General features: G+C 38.9%; 1 protein-coding gene across 3 annotated transcripts in view; it reads left to right on the top strand.

The window, feature by feature from the left end:
* The window catches only part of LRRK2 (leucine rich repeat kinase 2), a 649,887-nt gene that overhangs the window by 458,008 nt on the left and 170,963 nt on the right, over positions 1 to 20,916 (top strand). For all 3 annotated transcript variants that reach the window (XM_053716587.1, XM_053716586.1, XM_053716588.1), the window contains 2 exons: positions 16,891 to 16,991; positions 18,138 to 18,328. In XM_053716587.1, coding sequence (XP_053572562.1) covers positions 16,891 to 16,991; positions 18,138 to 18,328 — 292 coding nt within the window. The remainder of the gene's footprint in view (positions 1 to 16,890; positions 16,992 to 18,137; positions 18,329 to 20,916) is intronic.

The raw sequence follows: 20,916 nt of genomic DNA, 5'->3' as shown, positions 1-20,916 counted from the left end.
GGCTAAAAATTCAGGTTTTGCCATTCAGGCACGTAGGGCGCTATGGCTTAAATCTTGGTCAGCTGATGTCACTTCAAAGTCTAAACTTCTCAATATCCCCTTCAAAGGGCAGACCCTATTTGGGCCTGGACTGAAGGAGATCATTTCTGATATTACTGGAGGAAAAGGCCACGCACTTCCCCAGGATAGGTCCAACAAGTTAAGGACGAAACAGACTAATTTTCGTTCCTTTCGAAACTTCAAGAGTGGCGCAGCTTCATCTTCCTCTTCTACAAAACAAGAGGGAAATTTTGCCCAGTCCAAGCCAGTCTGGAGACCTAACCAGGCTTGGAACAAGGGGAAACAGGCCAAAAAGCCTGCTGCTGCCTCTAAGACAGCATGAAGGAGTAGCCCCCGATCCGGGACCGGATCTAGTGGGGGGCAGACTTTCTCTCTTCGCCCAGGCTTCCCTGGGCTCTGGAGATTGTTTCCCAGGGATATCTTCTAGATTTCAAAGCTTCATCTCCAAAGGGGAGATTTCATCTCTCACAATTATCTGCAAACCAGATAAAGAGAGAGGCATTCTTACATTGCGTTCAAGACCTACTAGTTATGGGAGTGATCCACCCAGTTCCAAAGGAGGAACAGGGGCAGGGCTTCTATTCAAATCTGTTTATAGTTCCCAAGAAAGATGGAACTTTCAGACCAATCTTGGATCTCAAGATCCTAAACAAATTTCTCAGGGTCCCATCCTTCAAGATGGAGACTATTCGAACCATCCTACCTATGATCCAGGAGGGTCAATATATGACTACCGTGGATTTAAAGGATGCTTATCTACATATTCCGATACACAGGGATCATCATCAGTTTCTCAGGTTCGCCTTCCTAGACAGGCATTACCAGTTTGTGGCTATTCCCTTCGGGTTAGTCATGGCACCAAGAATCTTTACGAAGGTTCTAGGGTCCCTTCTGGCGGTTCTAAGACCGCGGGGTATAGCAGTAGCCCCTTACCTAGACGACATCCTGATACAGGTGTCAACTTTTCAAATCGCCAGGTCCCATACGGACATTGTTCTGGCATTCCTAAGGTCTCACGGGTGGAAGGTGAACGAAGGACAGAGTTCTCTCTCACCTCTCACAAGAGTTTCCTTCCTAGGAACTCTGATAGATTCAGTAGAAATGAAGATTTATCTGACAGAGGTCAGGTTGTCAAAACTTCTAACTTCCTGCCGTGCTCTTTATTCCACTTCTCAGCCGTCAGTGGCTCAGTGTATGGAGGTAATCGGATTAATGGTAGCGGCAATGGACATAGTTCCGTTTGCCTGCCTACATCTCAGACCACTGCAACTTTGCATGCTCAATCAGTGGAATGGGGATTACACAGATTTGTCCCCTCTACTAAATCTGGATCAAGAGACCAGGGATTATCTTCTCTGGTGGCTTTCTCGGGTCCATCTGCCCAAGGGAATGAGTTTCCGCAGGCCAGAATGGACTATAGTAACGACAGATGCCAGCCTTCTGGGCTGGGGTGCAGTCTGGAACTCCCTGAAGGCTCAGGGTTCGTGGACTCAGGAGGAGGCCCTCCTTCTGATAAACATTCTGGAACTAAGAGCGATATTCAATGCTCTTCAGGCTTGGCCTCAGCTAGCTGCGGTCAGGTTCATCAGATTTCAGTCGGACAACATCACGACTGTAGCCTATATCAACCATCAGGGGGGAACAAGGAGCCCCCTGGCAATGTTGGAGGTTTCAAAGATAATTCTATGGGCAGAGGTTCACTCTTGCCATTTCTCAGCTATCCATATCCCAGGAGTAGAGAACTGGGAAGCGGATTTTCTAAGTCGGCAGACTTTTCATCCGGGTTAGTGGGAGCTCCATCTGGAGGTATTTGCCCAGTTGATCCAACTTTGGGGCAAACCAGAACTGGATCTCATGGCGTCTCGTCAGAACGCCAAGCTTCCTTGTTACGGGTCCAGGTCCAGGGATCCCAAGGCAGCACTGATAGATGCACTAGCAGCGCCCTGGTCATTCAGTCTGGCTTATGTGTTTCCACCGTTTCCTCTGCTACCTCGTCTGATTGCCAAGATCAAGCAGGAGAGAGCTTTGGTGATCTTGATAGCCCCTGCGTTGCCACGCAGGACTTGGTATGCAGATCTGGTGGACATGTCATCCTTTCCACCATGGTCTCTGCCGCTAAGGCAGGACCTTCTACTTCAAGGTCCCTTCAAACATCCAAATCTAATTTCTCTACGTCTGAGTGCTTGGAGATTGAACTCTTGATTCTATCAAAGCGTGGTTTTTCCGAATCCGTCATTCATACCTTAATTCAGGCTCGTAAGCCTGTCACCAGGAAAATCTATCATAAGATATGGTGTAAATATCTTCATTGGTGTGAATCCAAGGGTTACTCATGGAGTAAGGTCAGGATTCCTAGGATATTATCTTTTCTCCAAGAAGGATTGGAGAAGGGTTTGTCAGCTAGTTCCTTAAAGGGACAGATTTCTGCTCTGTCTATTCTTTTGCACAAACGTCTGGCTGAGGTTCCAGACGTTCAGGCGTTTTGTCAGGCTTTAGTAAGAATCATTCCTGTGTTTAAACCTGTTGCTCCGCCATGGAGTTTAAATTTAGTTCTTAAAGTTCTTCAAGGGGTTCCGTTTGAACCTTTGCATTCCATAGATATTAAGCTTTTATCTTGGAAAGTTCTGTTTTTAGTAGCTATCTCCTCGGCTCGAAGAGTTTCGGAGTTATCTGCTTTACAATGTGATTCCCCTTATCTGATTTTCCATGCAGATAAGGTAGTGTTACGTTTCAATCCTGGGTTACTTCCTAAGGTGGTAGCTAATAAGAATATCAATCAGGAGATTGTTGTTCCTTCACTATGTCCTAATCCTTCTTCAAAGAAGGAACGTCTATTACACAATCTTGATGTGGTTTGTGCTTTAAAGTTTTATTTACAAGCTACGAAAGATTTTCGTCAAACATCTGCTTTGTTTGTTGTCTACTCTGGACAGAGGAGAGGCCTAAAGGCTTCGGCAACTTCTCTTTCTTTTTGGCTAAGAAGTATAATACGTTTAGCTTATGAGACTGCTGGCCAGCAGCCTCCTGAAAGAATTACAGCTCATTCTACTAGAGCAGTAGCTTCCACATGGGCTTTTAAACATGAGGCCTCTGTTGAACAGATTTGTAAGGCGGCGACTTGGTCTTCGCTTCATACCTTTTCTAAATTCTATAAATTTGATACTTTTGCTTCTTCAGAGGCTATTTTTGGGAGAAAGGTCTTACAGGCAGTGGTGCCTTCCGTTTAAGTTCCTGCCTTGTCCCTCCCTTTGGTATTGGTATCCCACAAGTAATGGATGAACCCGTGGACTGGATACACCTTTACAAGAGAAAACTAAATTTATGCTTACCTAATAAATTTATTTCTCTTGTGGTGTATCCAGTCCATGGCCCGCCCTGTCATTTTAAGGCAGGTGTTTTTTATTTTTAAACTACAGTCACCACTGCACCCTATAGTTTCTCATTTTTTTCTTGCTTGTCTTCGGTCGAATGACTGGGGATGTCAGTTAGGGGAGGAGCTATATAGACAGCTCTGCTGTGGGTGTCCTCTTGCAGCTTCCTGTTGGGAAGGAGAATATCCCACAAGTAATGGATGAACCCGTGGACTGGATACACCACAAGAGAAATAAATTTATCAGGTAAGCATAAATTTTGTTTTTGTGTGTTTTTCTTTATTTTGTGTTCCATGTCAGGTGTTTTGTGAGGCTGACCATTACACGTAGTTACCCCTGTGTAAATAATGGTATAAAATTAGGAACTTAAAGGAACATGAAACACAATTTTTTTTTTTCTTTCATTATTTAGAAAGAGCATGTAATTTTAAACAACTTTCTAATTTACTTCTATTATCTAATTTGCTTCATTCCCTTTATATCTTTTGCTGAAAAGCATATCTAGATAGGCTCAGAGGCTGCTGATTGGTGACTGCGCATAGATGCCTTGTGTTATTCCCTCACCCATATGCATTACTATTTCTTCAACAAAGGATATCTAAAGAATGAAGCAAATTAGATAATAGAAGTAAATTAGAATGTTGTATAAAATTGTATGCCCTACCTGAATCATAAAAGAATGTTGTGCTTAGTATCCCTTTAATTGTGATTACTTAAAAAAAATCCACATAGGAATGGTACAAAAATACTTTGGTAAAGTATATAATAATATTAAATATAATATGTGTATGTGCGCATGGTCGTATTTTTATCTTAAGCCCTCAAGTGACATTTAATTATCATATGCACTAGCTAACCTCTTAGTTCATCTTAACATTTGCATGATTGTGGTTTAGAATATGTATGATCTTTTCAGATTGTTTTGAAAAATATAGAAACATTGAGTTTGACAGCAGCTAATATTCTGCTATTAATTTATTTCTGAATTGTATGAATTGAGAATGCAATTTTAAAAAACTTTACAGCTTAATTCTATTATCAAATGTGAATCATTCTCTTGATATGTTTTGTTGAAGAGTAAAGCTAGGAGCCCCAATACACTACTAGAAGCTAGATAAACATATCTGATGAGCCAATAACAAGGGACATATATGTGCATCTGCCAATCAGCAGCCAGATCCCATTAGTGCATTGCTGATCCTGGGTCTACCTAGATATGTTTTTAATCAAAGGATACAAAGAGAATGACACAACATTGATGACAGAAGTAAACTGGAAATTTGTATAAAATTGCATGAGTTATCTGAAAGTTTTGACTTTACTGTCCTTTTAAAGATTAAACCTAGAGGGGTTCATAGTACCTCAAGAGTATTATGTGCCTTCAGAACTCTAAAGCAGCAGTGTTTACAACAATATTTATCAATTTAATGTTGCAAACACTGTTGTCACATAGTGCTAAAGATGTGTACAAAGCAGATTTGGTAATAGAAGTAAAATTGCATGCTCTATCTAAGCTATGAAAGCTTAAAGAGGTAGCCTAGTCAAAATTAAACTTCCATGATTCAGATAGAATAGCAATGTTAAGCAAATTTCTAATTTACTCCTATTATCGATTTTCTTCTACAAGATACGACGAGTCCACGGATTTCATCCTTACTTGTGGGATATTATACTCCTGCTAACAGGAAGTGGCAAAGAGCACCACAGCAGAGCTGTATATATAGCTCCTCCATTCCCCTCCACCCCCAGTCATTCTCTTTGCCTGTGTTATACTAGGAAGAGGTAAAGTGAGGTGTTAGTTTTAGTTTCTTCAATCAAGAAGTTTTTTATTTTAAATGGTACCGGTGAGTACTATTTCCGTCAGGGGGACATGGAAGAAGATTTCTGCCCTGAGGTTGATGATCTTAGCAGCTGTAACTAACATCCATGTTAGTTCCCACAAGATTTCTGAAGGTAACACAAGAGACATCTTCAGTGTGGAGAACGGTTTCATGCTACAAGCAGCATTGAGGTATGTGCAGCCCTTTATTTCTGAGGAGACTGGATATATCAGAATTGGCTGGCAGTTATTTCCTATAGGGAATGGGGTAAGCAGTAGACCTGTTACATAGAAGGGTGTTACTGGAGACCTATGGTTTATTCTGTTGGCAACCATATAATGGGCATTTGTTAGACACTGGGAGAGGCAGAAACTGTTGATCGTTTTTTTATTGGCACTTATTAACCGGTGTGACTATAATTGGATATGTTGTTGGGGTTTTTTATGTTCCACTTAGTTGCTTAAAAAAACGCTTCTCCATGCGGTTGTTTGAGGCCTACTCGAACATCGGCCATGATGGGTGGGGCTTAGTTTCGCAAGCTCAGATGCACACTTCCTCCTGGCTGTGAAGCAGCAAGCAGTAACTCTGGTTGCTTCTAGACAGTGATTCTCTTGTCCGGATTGTTGGCGAGTCATTTCGAAGTACCCTGGGGGCAGGTAGGTGCCACAGCAGAGCTGTGGCGAGGTGCAGGTGGTATTTTTGTGACAATTGACATTTTTGTGATTTAAGTTACCTTTAGAGGTTTATTTCTCCCCTTACTCCTGGGATGCAATAATTTTTGGAGACAATAAGTTTCAGTTAATTTTCAAAGAAAAATAACGTTTTTGAAGCAGTTTGGGAAAAATTGTGCGCTTTTTATATCTTAAAGGCGCAGTACTCGTTTTTCAAAATGTATTTAAAGCAATAAATAAAGTGTTTTTAACAACTTCTGTTGTTATTGCTAGTCTGTTCAACATGTCTGACATTGAGGAATCTCATTGTTCTATGTGTTTAGAAGCTATTGTGGAACCCCCTCTTACATTGTGTACCTCTTGTACTGAAAGGGCCTTACATTGTAAAGACCATATTTTAGGTCAAGAAAGTGTGCCTAAGGATGATTCTCAGTCTGAAGAGAACCAGGATATGCCATCCAATTCTCCCCAAGTGTCACAACCTTTAACGCCCACACAAGCGACGCCAAGTACTTCTAGTGCGTCTAATTCCTTTACTCTGCAGGAGATGGCTGCAGTTATGTCAACTACCCTTACAGAGGTATTATCTAAATTACCAGTGTTACAAGGTAAACGCAGTAGGTCAAGTATTAATGTCCTCTGATGCTTTATTAGCAATTGCAGTTGTACCCTCAAAGTGTTCTGAGTTGGGGGTCAGGAAATTGCTGTCTGAGGGAGAGATTTCAGACTCAGTGAATGTGTTACCTCAGACAGATTCGGACGTTATGTCTTTTAAATTTAAGCTTGAACACCTCCGTCTGTTACCTCGGGAGCTTTTAGTGACTCTGGATGAATGTGACCCTATTGTAATACCACCAGAGAAATTGTGTAAAATGGACAAATATCTAGAGGTGCCTACTTACACAAATGTTTTTCCGGTTCCTAAAAGAATTTAGGAAATTATAAAAAAGGAATGGGATAGACCAGGTATACCGTTTTCTCCCCCTCCTAATTTTAAGAAGATGTTTCCCATATCAGACACCATTCGGGACTCATGGCAAACGGTCCCTAAGGTAGAGGGAGCTATATCTACACTGACTTAGCGTACAACTATACCCATTGAGGACAGCTGTGCTTTCAAAGACCCTATGGATAAAAAAATAGAGGGTCTTCTAAAGAAATTATTTAATTAATCAGGGTTTTCTTTTACAACCTACGGCTTGCATTGTTCCAGTAACTACTGCAGCAGCTTTTTGGTTTGAGGCCCTGGAAGAGTCTCTGAAGGTTGAGACTCCGTTAGATGACATTTTGGATAGTTTAAGACAGATTCACCAAGCGCCTGCTGAAAATGACCCTTAGCTCAGATAAATTGACCCCTAGTGGTCAAAAAAAGGGAAACAAAATGATTCAGAACTCTATCAGAGCGCCAACTTAAGAAGGCAGGGTCTTGGATACACCAAAAACTTTACATATGTATTTTAGTGTATTTATTATAATACAATAAAAACAATAATAAACGGTGGACTTGCAACAATGTTCATGTGTGTTTTTACCAGTATTAATGGAGCCCAATATTGTACTTAAACAGTATTGATAGCTAAAATTAACAAATGGTTTATTTAAAAATCACAATCCTCATGATTTTAAAAATATTAAAAACAGAAAATCTTTTTAAAAGTAAAACAATCTAAAAGTCCCTCATGGATCCATGTTAACAGTCTAGTAATTCTTCCAACCATTCATTGGAGCTAATATGTTCACTGTTGACACTAATAACTGCTTGTATGCAGATAAAAAACCCTGATGGTCTGGGAAACTCCCTTTAGCAAAGCACTAAGTGGGATAACCTGTATATCTCAAATAATACTTTCCGCGGTTTAAGTGGAGAGCAGAGTATAGTTAAACTCTCAATATCTCCTAACTATCAGTATCATTCGGTAACCTGATTGAAATCCTCAAAATGGATCCTAGATCCTTGTGTGGCAGTTCAAATACAAGTCAACAAATGTGTATAAATAGATAGATAAACGTGATTAATATCGTTGTTCAATGATGCAATAAAATTGCTGTGACAATTTAAAAGTCAAATTTTTTTTTTCCAATGTTAGAGTGACTTCCTAAAACCAATACATAGCCTAATTTGAAATCCTTTCAAAAAAACGTGCTAAAATAATCCTTTCGAAAAACATTAAAAGAGAACAAAGTAAAATACTCAAGTGAAAAAAATATATACTTGTGAAAAATAATGCAGTGAAAAACAATCTGGTGAATAATCCTCAATTCAGTGCTAGTTCCAAAACTGTATAAATAATGTCAAACTAGTTCATTTGAAGATGAGTGGTGTTAAGTAAAAATCAACGATTCTGTTTGCAAAAAATGTTAAGTTTAAATATCCTCACAGTCCTATGCGTGCGAGATTTTTCAGGCAGCCCCTGGGTCCCTTTGCCCTCAAGTGTATGGTCCCTCAGCCTTTTCAAGCCTTTGTTCCCTCTGCTTGCTAGCTCACGGTCCCTCTGCCGAAAAAATATATAATAGTGTAGATTGCTACAGATATGTGAATAATGTGAAATAACACTTACCAGCCAACGCGTTTCGGTCCGAAATGACCTTTCTCAAGACTGGTTTTACCTATTAGGCAGGGCATTTAAATACCCTGTCGCAAATGATCTTTCCATAGCACCGGAAGTGTTTGTTTAACACCTCCGTTTTTTGGTTATTCCTCTTGGTGTCATTCTAACATATGTTTATAGCTGTGGTAACTTATATAATCCTCCTATTGTTTGCAATCTGATAAATAAAAACCTTTGTATAGTTATTTCTTAGGTTATTTTCTAACCCGATTTTCGTCCATTTCTATTGGTTATTCTGGTGGCCTAAATTCCACCTGTAATTCGCTGTTCTTGGGGGTGTGTGAAAAATATGCTTTCTTATTGGGTGGTTTGCCTTATGCATGTACTTGTATTTCCTTATGGCACTTGGTTCAAAATATCGCTACAAAAAATCCACATTTAATCTGCTTTAGCTATATTCCTAATGTTCATGAACTTTTTCAATACATTATATCTTAAGGCATTTCATTGTCGTTGGTGATCTTTTGGCCTTCTCAATTTGTTTGGGTTATACTGGTAAGCTATATTGCTCCTTTATTAGCTGCCCTCAGGGGTGTGTGACATATGGGTTTCCCTATTGGGTGTTTGAACCCATGTGTGTCCATCCCTATTGGGTGTTTAAACCTATGTGTGTCCATCTATTTCCCTATCAGCCGATAGGTTCAACCTTCTTCATAGTGAGAATCGCCCCAGGGGAAACAAAAAGTTTATATTCATTAGTGATCCTCTAAATGCATCCCTTTTTTTAAAATATTAAATGAGTCTGTAAAGTTAACTCGCCCTTATGTTTCGATATAAAAATATATTTCTCAACCAGAATATTTTCGTGAATTTGCCTTATTCACTAATATCGCTCCAAGAATGAATTTCTTTTTATTTTTTGCTTTCCTATAGTACATATAATCCGCAACCTTCATTTCTGATAGCCGTTCTGAATCATAATAAATCCATCAGTTTTTCACTGTCAGCAATGTATTTGACTCTATGTCTGCCGGTTCGAATTATCGGGGCTTGAAATTTTAATATTGGTTGGTCATAAACAATCTTCATTAAGATTCTTTTAATATCAAAACCTTCTAGGTTACTTCTTCTTAGAGTAATTCTTTTTAGAATCATATATGAGCTTATTGTTGTGAGGCGGGTGTTACTGTGATACATTAACCCTAGTGTTGAGGGGGAAGAGTGATGTATGCTGAAGGGGACCTTGGGCTAAAATTCTATTCACGAGTGGGTCGATTGGTTTAATGTTAGTTTTTTCTTTGTTCATATGTGGTATTCAGTTTTCTTTCTTTAAATGGACTTTGTACAATCCATATACACACTAAAAAACGTTTTTTTGGTTCTCATGACCCTTTTATTTCCAAGAGGTTCTATATGTGATTATTGGTATACAATATATTGAATATTTAAAATCTATGTGGTTGTTGGTATATCTATATCTTAAATATTTAAAAAGTCTTCTTTAGAAGTGTTTTAACCTCAATGGTTAGTTATTAGCATAAACAGAGAGGACATTTCCACTTCAAATTTATGTTCCTACAGAAATTAGGATTATTATCTTCATATAAACAATGAGACTTTCATATAGGGTGTTTGGTAGCACCAAATGTTGTGGACTGCTCCTATAGCTGATGAGAGATATCTTTTCTATGAGAGTTGTTTGTTATTCCTTAACATTAAGTCAAGCTGAGTGTGGTAAGATAGACTTCAAATATCAGAAAATAAATCTATGGGAATGTTTATTGTGATTTAGATTAAGTGTGATTGGAGGTACAGTCATTTTCCAGATGTTTCCATTTTATTTATTTACTCCAATGTCCCTGTGGCCTTCAATATGTTGGACAAACATCAAGGCCACTAAGGGACAGAATACGGGAGCATATTCTTTGTATCGAAAAACTTAACAAAGAAACCCCCCTCTACAAACACTTCTCCGAAAAGCATCAGGGGGATATCAAAACCTTGAAATATATAGGGATACAAAAGGTCCCTACTAATTGGAGAGGGGGAGATCATGAAAAAAAGTTACTGACAGAAGAATCCAAATGGATATTTTACATGGACTGTCTATACCCAAGAGGGTTGAACAACAAAGAGGATCTGGCCCACCTCCTAAACTTGAACTGAGAACGGTCAAACTGCAACTTTAATTGATACGTTTGAATTCTTTGGATAGAAGAACCTAAATCCTAAACCCCCTTACCTCATAGACCCTATCCAGTGACCAATTCCAAACCACACTTATCCTATTTGGTAGAAAGGAATACCCGGAAAAATAAAATGGAAACATCTGGAAAATGACTGTACCTCCAATCACACTTAATCTAAATCACAATAAACATTCCCATAGATTTATTTTCTGATATTTGAAGTCTATCTTACCACACTCAGCTTGACTTAATGTTAAGGAATAACAAACAACTCTCATAGAAAAGATATCTCTCATCAGCTATAGGAGCAGTCCACAACATTTGGTGCTACCAAACACCCTATATGAAAGTCTCATTGTTTATATGAAGATAATAATCCTAATTTCTGTAGGAACATAAATTTGGAGTGGAAATGTCCTCTCTGTTTATGCTAATAACTAACCATTGAGGTTAAAACACTTCTAAAGAAGACTTTTTAAATATTTAAGATATAGATATACCAACAACCACATAGATTTTAAATATTCAATATATTGTATACCAATAATCACATATAGAACCTCTTGGAAATAAAAGGGTCATGAGAACCAAAAAAACATTTTTTAGTGTGTATATGGATTGTACAAAGTCCATTTAAAGAAAGAAAACTGAATACCACATATGAACAAAGAAAAAACTAACATTAAACCAATCGACCCACTCGTGAATAGAATTTTAGCCCAAGGTCCCCTTCAGCATACATCACTCTTCCCCCTCAACACTAGGGTTAATGTATCACAGTAACACCCGCCTCACAACAATAAGCTCATATATGATTCTAAAAAGAATTACTCTAAGAAGAAGTAACCTAGAAGGTTTTGATATTAAAAGAATCTTAATGAAGATTGTTTATGACCAACCAATATTAAAATTTCAAGCCCCGATAATTCGAACCGGCAGACATAGAGTCAAATACATTGCTGACAGTGAAAAACTGATGGATTTATTATGATTCAGAACGGCTATCAGAAATGAAGGTTGCGGATTATATGTACTATAGGAAAGCAAAAAATAAAAAGAAATTCATTCTTGGAGCGATATTAGTGAATAAGGCAAATTCACGAAAATATTCTGGTTGAGAAATATATTTTTATATCGAAACATAAGGGCGAGTTAACTTTACAGACTCATTTAATATTTTAAGAAAAGGGATACATTTAGAGGATCACTAATGAATATAAACTTTTTGTTTCCCCTGGGGCGATTCTCACTATGAAGAAGGTTGAACCTATCGGCTGATAGGAAAATAGATGGACACACATAGGTTTAAACACCCAATAGGGATGGACACACATGGGTTCAAACACCCAATAGGGAAACCCATATGTCACACACCCCTGAGGGCAGCTAATAAAGGAGCAATATAGCTTACCAGTATAACCCAAACAAATTGAGAAGGCCAAAAGATCACCAACGACAATGAAATGCCTTAAGATATAATGTATTGAAAAAGTTCATGAACATTAGGAATATAGCTAAAGCAGATTAAATGTGGATTTTTTGTAGCGATATTTTGAACCAAGTGCCATAAGGAAATACAAGTACATGCATAAGGCAAACCACCCAATAAGAAAGCATATTTTTCACACACCCCCAAGAACAGCGAATTACAGGTGGAATTTAGGCCACCAGAATAACCAATAGAAATGGACGAAAATCGGGTTAGAAAATAACCTAAGAAATAACTATACAAAGGTTTTTATTTATCAGATTGCAAACAATAGGAGGATTATATAAGTTACCACAGCTATAAACATATGTTAGAATGACACCAAGAGGAATAACCAAAAAACGGAGGTGTTAAACAAACACTTCCGGTGCTATGGAAAGATCATTTGCGACAGGGTATTTAAATGCCCTGCCTAATAGGTAAAACCAGTCTTGAGAAAGGTCATTTCGGACCGAAACGCGTTGGCTGGTAAGTGTTATTTCACATTATTCACATATCTGTAGCAATCTACACTATTATATATTTTTTCGGCAGAGGGACCGTGAGCTAGCAAGCAGAGGGAACAAAGGCTTGAAAAGGCTGAGGGACCATACACTTGAGGGCAAAGGGACCCAGGGCTGCCTGAAAAATCTCGCACGCATAGGACTGTGAGGATATTTAAACTTAACATTTTTTGCAAACAGAATCGTTGATTTTTACTTAACACCACTCATCTTCAAATGAACTAGTTTGACATTTTTTATACAGTTTTGGAACTAGCACTGAATTGAGGATTATTCACCAGATTGTTTTTCACTGCATTATTTTTCACAAGTATATATTTTTTTCACTTGAGTATTTTACTTTGTTCTCTTTTCACGTTTTTTTAAAAGATTATTTTAGCACGTTTTTTTGAAAGGATTTCAAATTAGGCTATGTATTGGTTTTAGGAAGTCACTCTAACATTGGAAAAAAATTTTTGACTTTTAAATTGTCACAGCAATTTTATTGCGTCATTGAACAACGATATTAATCACGTTTATCTATCTATTTATACACATTTGTTGACTTGTATTTGAACTGCCACACAAGGATCTAGGATCCATTTTGAGGATTTCAATCAGGTTACCGAATGATATTGATAGTTAGGAGATATTGAGAGTTTAACTATACTCTGCTCTCCACTTAAACCGCGGAAAGTATTATTTGAGATATACAGGTTATCCCACTTAGTGCTTTGCTAAAGGGAGTTTCCCAGACCGTCAGGGTTTTTTATCTGCATACAAGCAGTTATTAGTGTCAACAGTGAACATATTGGCTCCAATGAATGGTTGGAAGAATTACTAGACTGTTAACATGGATCCATGAGGGACTTTTAGATTGTTTTACTTTTAAAAAGATTTTCTGTTTTTAATATTTTTAAAATCCTGAGGATTGTGATTTTTAAATAAACCATTTGTTAATTTTAGCTATCAATACTGTTTAAGTACAATATTGGGCTCCATTAATACTGGTAAAAACACACATGAACATTGTTGCAAGTCCACCGTTTATTATTGTTTTTATTGTATTATAATAAATACACTAAAATACATTTGTAAAGTTTTTGGTGTATCCAAGACCCTGCCTTCTTAAGTTGGCGCTCTGATAGAGTTCTGAATCAATGACATTTTGGATAGAATTAGGGCTCTCAAGCTAGCTAATTCTTTTATTACTGATGCTGCTTTTCAAGTTGCTAAATTAGCGGCGAAAAAGGCAGGATTTGCTATTCTAGCGCGTCGAGCATTGTGGCTCAAATCTTGGTCTGCTGATGTGTCTTCAAAAACTAAGCTTTTAGCTATTCCCTTTAAAGGTAAGACCCTTTTCGGGCCTGAATTGAAGGAAATCATTTCTGACATTACAGGAGGTAAAGGCCATGTCCTACCTCAGGATAAGTCTGTAAACAAAATAATTTTCGTTCATTTCGGAATTTTAAAGGAGGACCTTCTGCTTCCTCTTCCTCCACAAAGCAGGAAGGGAATTTTACCCAATCTTAGTCAGTCTGGAATAAAGGTAAACAATCCAAGACGCCTGCTGCTGCTACAAAGACAGCATGAAGGGGCGGCCCCCGATCCAGGACCGGATCTAGTAGGGGGCAGACTTTCGTTCTTTGCCCCCTACTGGAAATAGTGACCCACGGTTATCAATTGGAATTCAGAGATTTTCTCTCAAGAGGGAGATTTCATCTTTCAAGATTATCTGTAGACCAGATAAAAAGAGAGGCGTTTTTACGCTGTGTAAAATACCTTTCTACCATGGGAGTAATCTGTCCAGTTCCAAATTCGGAACAGGGACAGGAGTTTTACTCAAATCTTTTCGTGGTTCCCAAACAAGAGGGAAATTTCAGACCCATTTTAGATCTCAAGTGTCTAAACAAGTTTCAAGATGGAGACTATACGAACAATCTTACCAATGATCCAGGCGGCTCAATATATGACTACCGGGGACTTGAAGGATGCTTACCTTCATATTCCTATCCACAAGGATCATCATCAGTTTCTAAGGTTTGCCTTCCTGGACAAACATTATCAGTTTGTGGCTCTTCGGGTTGGCCACAGCACCCAGAATCTTCACAAAGGTTCTAGGGTCTCTTCTGGCGGTTCTCAGACCGCAAGGCATAGCAGTGGCACCTTATCTGGACAATATTCTGATCCAGGCATCAACGTATCAACTGACAAAGTCTCACACGGGCACAGTGTTGTCTTTCCTGAGAACTCACGGTTGGAAGGTGAACATAGAAAAGAGTTCACTAGTTCCACAGACAAGGGTTCCCTTCTTGGGAACTCTGATAGACTCGGTAGACATTAAAATATTTCTGACAGAGGTCAGAAAATCAAAGATTCTAAATACTTGCCGAGCATCTAAATCCGCCTGGCATATGAGACTGCTGGACAGCAGCCTCCTGAAAGAATTATGGCTCATTCTACTAGGGCTGTGGCTTCCACATGGGCCTTTAAAAAAGATGTATCTGTTGAACAGATTCGTAAGGCTGCGACTTGGTCGTCCCTTCATACTTTTACCAAATTTTACAAATTTGATACTTTTGCTTCTTCTGAGGCTGTTTTTGGGAGAAAAGTTCTACAAGCAGTGGTGCCTTCCGTTTAGGTCTCTGTCTTGTCCCTCCCTTTCATCCGTATCCTGTAGCTTTGGTATTGTATCCCACGAGTAAGGATGAAATCTGTGGTCTCGTCGTATCTTGTAGAAGAAAAGGAAATTTATGCTTACCTAATAAATTGATTTCTTCTACGATACGACAAGTCCACGGCCCTCCGTGTCAATTTAAGACAGATTTAAGTTTTTCTTATTTTTCTTATTTACACTTCTGCACCTTTTAGCTTTTCCTTTCTCTTCCTATAACCTTCGGTCGAATGACTGGAGGTGGAGGGGAAGGGAGGAGCTATATATACAGCTCTGCTGTGGTGCAATCAGAAAGTGCTACCCAGGTGCTGAACTAAAAATGGACTGGCTCCTATGCTTACATTCTTGATTTCTTTCCAAAGGTAGGGAGAGTCCATGACTTCATTCCTTACTGTTGGGAATATAAACACCTGACCACCAGGCGGAGGCAAAGACACCCCAGCCAAAGACTTAAATATCCCTCCCACTTCCCCCATCCCCCCCAGTCATTCTTTGCCTTTCGTCACTAGAGGAGGATGGCAGAGAAGTGTCAGAAGATATGGATAGTCCTTTAATGGGTATTTTCCCATTAGGTGAGCACTGGAGATTAAAGTAGTCATATAAACCTCTCAGTGAGAGTATTGATGAACGTTAGTGTCCGGAGATGCAGGGAAAGTGTTCCTGCAATCTGATCTAGACTACCTATCTAACAGCTCCTGGGTAATTAGTGTTAATGAGTTACACTGCTTTCCTTTTGCACTCAGGTCCCTGTCAGAATACCACGGTGAAACTGTCACACTTGAGAGGCTGTGCCTGTTCCACGGCATAGATCCTGGAGGGTAAATTTAATTTAACCTAGGGGAAAGACCAAGTGGGTTTCTCGTTTCCCCTAAGGTTTATGCAGGGACTTCCATGGGTCACAGTGTGACACCTTATAGCCTCTATAGGATCCGGGGTTACTATCTCATAAATTAGGAAATTATTTTTGGAACAGTTTGGTGACTTTGTGTACTGCTTTGTTCCCTACAGGAACACTTGTGAAGGGTTTGGGCTCAATTTAGACTGGGTACTTTCAGCAATAGAACTTAATCATAGACAGGTTTCACTTGGTCCTCCTTACATACGTTTATATACTGCCAATATTTAAGCCTTTGGCTGGGGTGTCTTTGCCTCCTCCTGGTGGCCAGGTGTTGATATTACCAACAGTAATGAATGAAGTTGTGGATTCTCCCTGCCAGGAAAGAAAGGAATTTATCTGGTAAGCATACATTTTGTTTTCTCAAATAAAGATACAAAGAGAAAAAAAAATAAAAAAATTTGATAATAGGAGTAAATTAGAAAGTTGCTTAAATGTATATGCTCTATCTGAATCATGAAAGTTTAATTTTGACTAGAGTATTCCTTTAATTCTCATTTTACTGTTCTTTTAAATTGTGTGCATATTCCAGATGTTCTTGAATCTTCTTACAGTCTTGGTTCTTACATCACTGATAAAAAAGTATTAATTTTAACTAGTCAAGCAGTGCATCAAATCACAGAAGGTTTTATACAGCAATAAGAAACTGTTTCATTTTGATTAATTGGACATAAAATCTGTTTTACTCAGGTGATGGCGGATTTGGATCAGTTTATCGAGCTTCATATAAAGGAGAAGATGTAGCTGTGAAAATTTTTAACAGACATACTTCCCCAAGGCTTTTAAGACAGGTAAAGTAGATTGTTATTATAAAAAAAACTTTTAAACAAAGCTTTAGAAATACCATGGTAAAAATAACATGATCAATTTTATTTTTATACAAAGGTTTTTGATTATCAAATGTTTAAATATATAGATAAAGATGCCCCTATGTACAGCACTGCTGCTCCTCAGCAAGACACATTGAGCCAAAAGCCCCAGAGCCTCTAATTTGTTTGGTGAGATGGTGAGGGCACATACCCTCTGATTTGATTGGTTGGTTGCAGTGGTAAGAGAGGGTTGGGATACAAATTTCCTGTGATTTCTTTAAAATAAATGTTTGTATGTATTATTTGTTACAATACTATTTTCCCCATTTCAAACCCCCTATCTCAGGCAAAACAAAACAGACCCCACGCTATTTATCCCTGGGGTATACCCTGGTATTTTGTGGGGATGGGGGAAGGGATGGGACAACATTGGAAGACCCCGGTACTGGGTAGAATAGGGTGACATCCTCAGTAACTCACCTGGTGTTCCCCATACTCTCCTACTTCTCACTTTGCCCTACAGGGAAGGGAGAATAGTTACTATGGAATTAAAGGGCATGAGACTTTTGTCCCATCCCTCCTTTACCCAACCAAACTAATCAGGATGAGTTAGTCAGCTCTGTTTTGCTAACTATTAATTTAACATACTTGGTCCTGGACAGCCACTTCCAGGAACATGTTAAATTAACTTGCTTGTTACAAAACAGGTTAAACATAGCAAAATAAGAGCATTTTAGTTTTTTGTTTGTATAACACTTTAATGTTCCTTTTTTGGAATAAACGTATGTATTAATCACATTACTTTTCATTGTTTACCAGTAACTCTTCTGAATGTATGTTTTTGTTAGTATATCTGTCTAATTAAAATAAATGTTTACTAATATTCAAATATTAATTAGAATGGTCTAATATTTTCCATATGCTACCTAATATGGTCCAACCAAGCACAAACATCCATTGTATCTTAGTATGTTTGAAACACTTTTATAGTTACAAAGTTGCTTCTTGGCTTCTATGTGATTTTAAAATTGTAGCTTCTGTATCTCCCTGGCTTCTGTTAATTGTCCGTTCCTGCTGTACAGGTTGTAAATCAGTTTTTAATGACAGTTTTTATGTGTTGTTTTTCAGGAACTTACAGTTCTCAGTCAGCTTCACCACCCTAGTTTGGTATGTTTGTTAGCTGCTGGAGTGCGGCCAAGAATGCTAGTGATGGAACTAGCTCCAAAGGGTTCATTGGATCATCTGCTTCTGCAGGACAGTGCCAGCCTCACCCGAACCCTTCAGCACAGAATAGCTCTGCATGTCGCTGATGGCTTGAGGTACAGCTAATTGCTGTGATGTTTTTAGCCTCTGTGCTCTGAACATTGCTGTTGCTGATATTCCATGTAGATGTCCTGATTTTCTGAGCCAGGTTTAGAACTTAAAATTGCCAGTATTGTAAACCACTATTAGAAACATATAGCCAGCTTAAAAATTGAAGAGGGTTAGAACCAAACGGTTGCTAAATTGTGAACCTATATTTCTATTATTATTATCAGGTATTTGTAGAGTGCCAACAGGTTCCACAGCGCTATGAACATGGGTGGTATATAAAAAAAACTATTACAGAGATCAAATGGAAAGAGAGGGTTCTGCCGAGAGTTGCACTTTTGTAGTCGGCTCTTATGAAGGTGAACTACAAACAGCTGGGCTCATAAGCTTACATGCTATGGGGTTTTAGGGGATTGCAGTGAAGATAGGAAGGTTAGTGTAGGTTGTAAGCGTCCCTGAATAGTAGAGTCTTCACGGAGCACTTGAAGCTTTTAAAACTAGGGGAGATTCTTGTGGAGCGAGGCAGAGAGTTCCATAAGATGGGAGCCAGTCTTGAGAAATCTTGTAGACGGGAATGTGAGGAGGTAAAGGTACAGCTTGGATCCCAGAATGAGGGCCAAAGAGGTGAAGGAGAGGCTATATCAAACCTCCCAAGGTAGCGTAGATAGAAGTATGTACAAAGCACAAAGAGCTATTGATAAAACTTCACAAATTTAATAAAATAAAAGTCAGTTTAATAAAATAAACACGTTGCAGACCTACTGTATGTACACATTGAGCATGAGCTGTTTTTAACTTGCTTTTATTTTATTAAGTTTGTGAAGTTTTATCAATAGCTCTTTGTGCTTTGTACATACTTCCATCTACGCTACCTTGGGAGGTTTGATATAGCCTCTCCTTCACCTCTTTGACCCTCATTCTGGGATCCAAGCTGTACCTTTACCCAGTCAGCTATCAGGGGTCATCCAGGCCTGTGATTCCAGCATCCTGCCAGTTCCCAGCTAGCTGGTCTGCTGTTGAAAACCAGCCTGTCTCCACTGGCACAAGTGGGTGCCTTTACACCTTGTGAGTACCCTGTGGTTGTCACATCTTATCAACTAGTGAAATATTGATTCACACATGTGGCGCCTCTTTCCTTGTTTTTATTACGTTTTATTCTCTTTGTATACTTTGTTGAAAAGGATACCTAGGTAGGCTCAGGAGCTGCTGATTGGTGACTGCACATATATACCCTATGTTATTGTCTCACCCAATGCTTTCAGCTAGCTCCCAATAGTGTATTGTTGCTTCTTCAACAAAGGATACCACGAGAATGAAGCAAATTAGATAATAAAAGTATAATGGAAAGTTTTTAAATTTGTATTCTCTATCTGAATTATGAAAAAAACATTTTGGGTTTCATGTCCCTTTAAAAATAACTATCTGCCCGGTTCTGATCCCCTTCACACTCTCTTTAAACTTATTACCTGATCACCCCCTATTTCTTTCCTATGACAACATCATTCCAATTACTAGTGGGATATTCCCTCCTGGCCAACAGGAGGAGGCAAAGAGCACCCCAGTAGAGCTGTTAAGTGTCACTTCCCTTACCCATAACCCCCAGTCATTGTCTTTGCCTCTGTCAATGGAGGACATGCAAAGTTGGTGTCTGAAGATATGTATTCCTTTTATGGATATTTTTCCCTGCAAGTAAGAATTGGGGTTTAGCTGTGTCCACGTCAATCTCTTGAGTAAGGGTAGTGGTGGCTTTTAGCAGTTAGAAGGCGGTGATGTTGTCTTTGCCTTCCTTCTAACATTGTTACTATCCCTGTTATAGAAAGCCAGAGTTGGTTACTCTGTTCTTTCTTTTTCTACAGGTCTCTGATAGGAGTATGTGTCTTTTCACACCTTGTAAGCTGTCTTTCAGAAGTTTTATCTCTGAATTATTATAGATTTGGGACTTATTTAATCCTTTGTCAAGGATTTATTGGGGCAGTGTGCAGGCACTATCAGTATGTGAGGGAAACTAAGGGGTTAATTCTTCCCCTATTTCTTATGTGGTGTTTCCTTTGGCTGAAGGGTTTCCTTATTCTTTATTGAAGAGTTAAGAACAAAGTGTTTTTAAACATTTTTTATTTCTTATGGGCTGCTTGCCAGATCGTAACCGTTATTCTCTGCTGAGTTTTACTATCGCTCGCTTTTAGTTGTTGCGCAGATTCTTGTGCTGCCACTCACGTGACTAAACATAATGCTGTTTAGGATATGCCACAGCTTTCTCCTCAAACGTCCTAAGCCTCAATAGTTTCACACACAGTGCCCTGTGGTTCCTCTCAGCCTCCTGGAGGCGTGTATTTGCCTGTAGATTTTGCTGCACAGATATCTTCTGCGGTGTCTGCGGCCTTATCTGCTCTTCCCATTGTGGGTAAGCGCAAAAAGAAATCTAAGCATATTTCTGATAGTAAGGTGTCTGTTCCATCATCTTCTGCAAAGGTTGACCTCCCTCATAAGTAGGATGAGGAGGATTCCTTCTGAGGGTTAGATCTCAGATGAAGAAGTAAATTTCAGATTTAAGCTTGAACACCTTTGTTTACTTCTAAAGGAGGTACTGGCTACTTTG

The sequence above is a fragment of the Bombina bombina genome, chromosome 6 (genome assembly GCF_027579735.1).
Source record: "Bombina bombina isolate aBomBom1 chromosome 6, aBomBom1.pri, whole genome shotgun sequence".
Taxonomy (NCBI): domain Eukaryota; kingdom Metazoa; phylum Chordata; class Amphibia; order Anura; family Bombinatoridae; genus Bombina; species Bombina bombina.
Note: the sequence above shows the minus strand (reverse complement) of the source record. Positions and strands in the feature narration are given on the sequence as shown.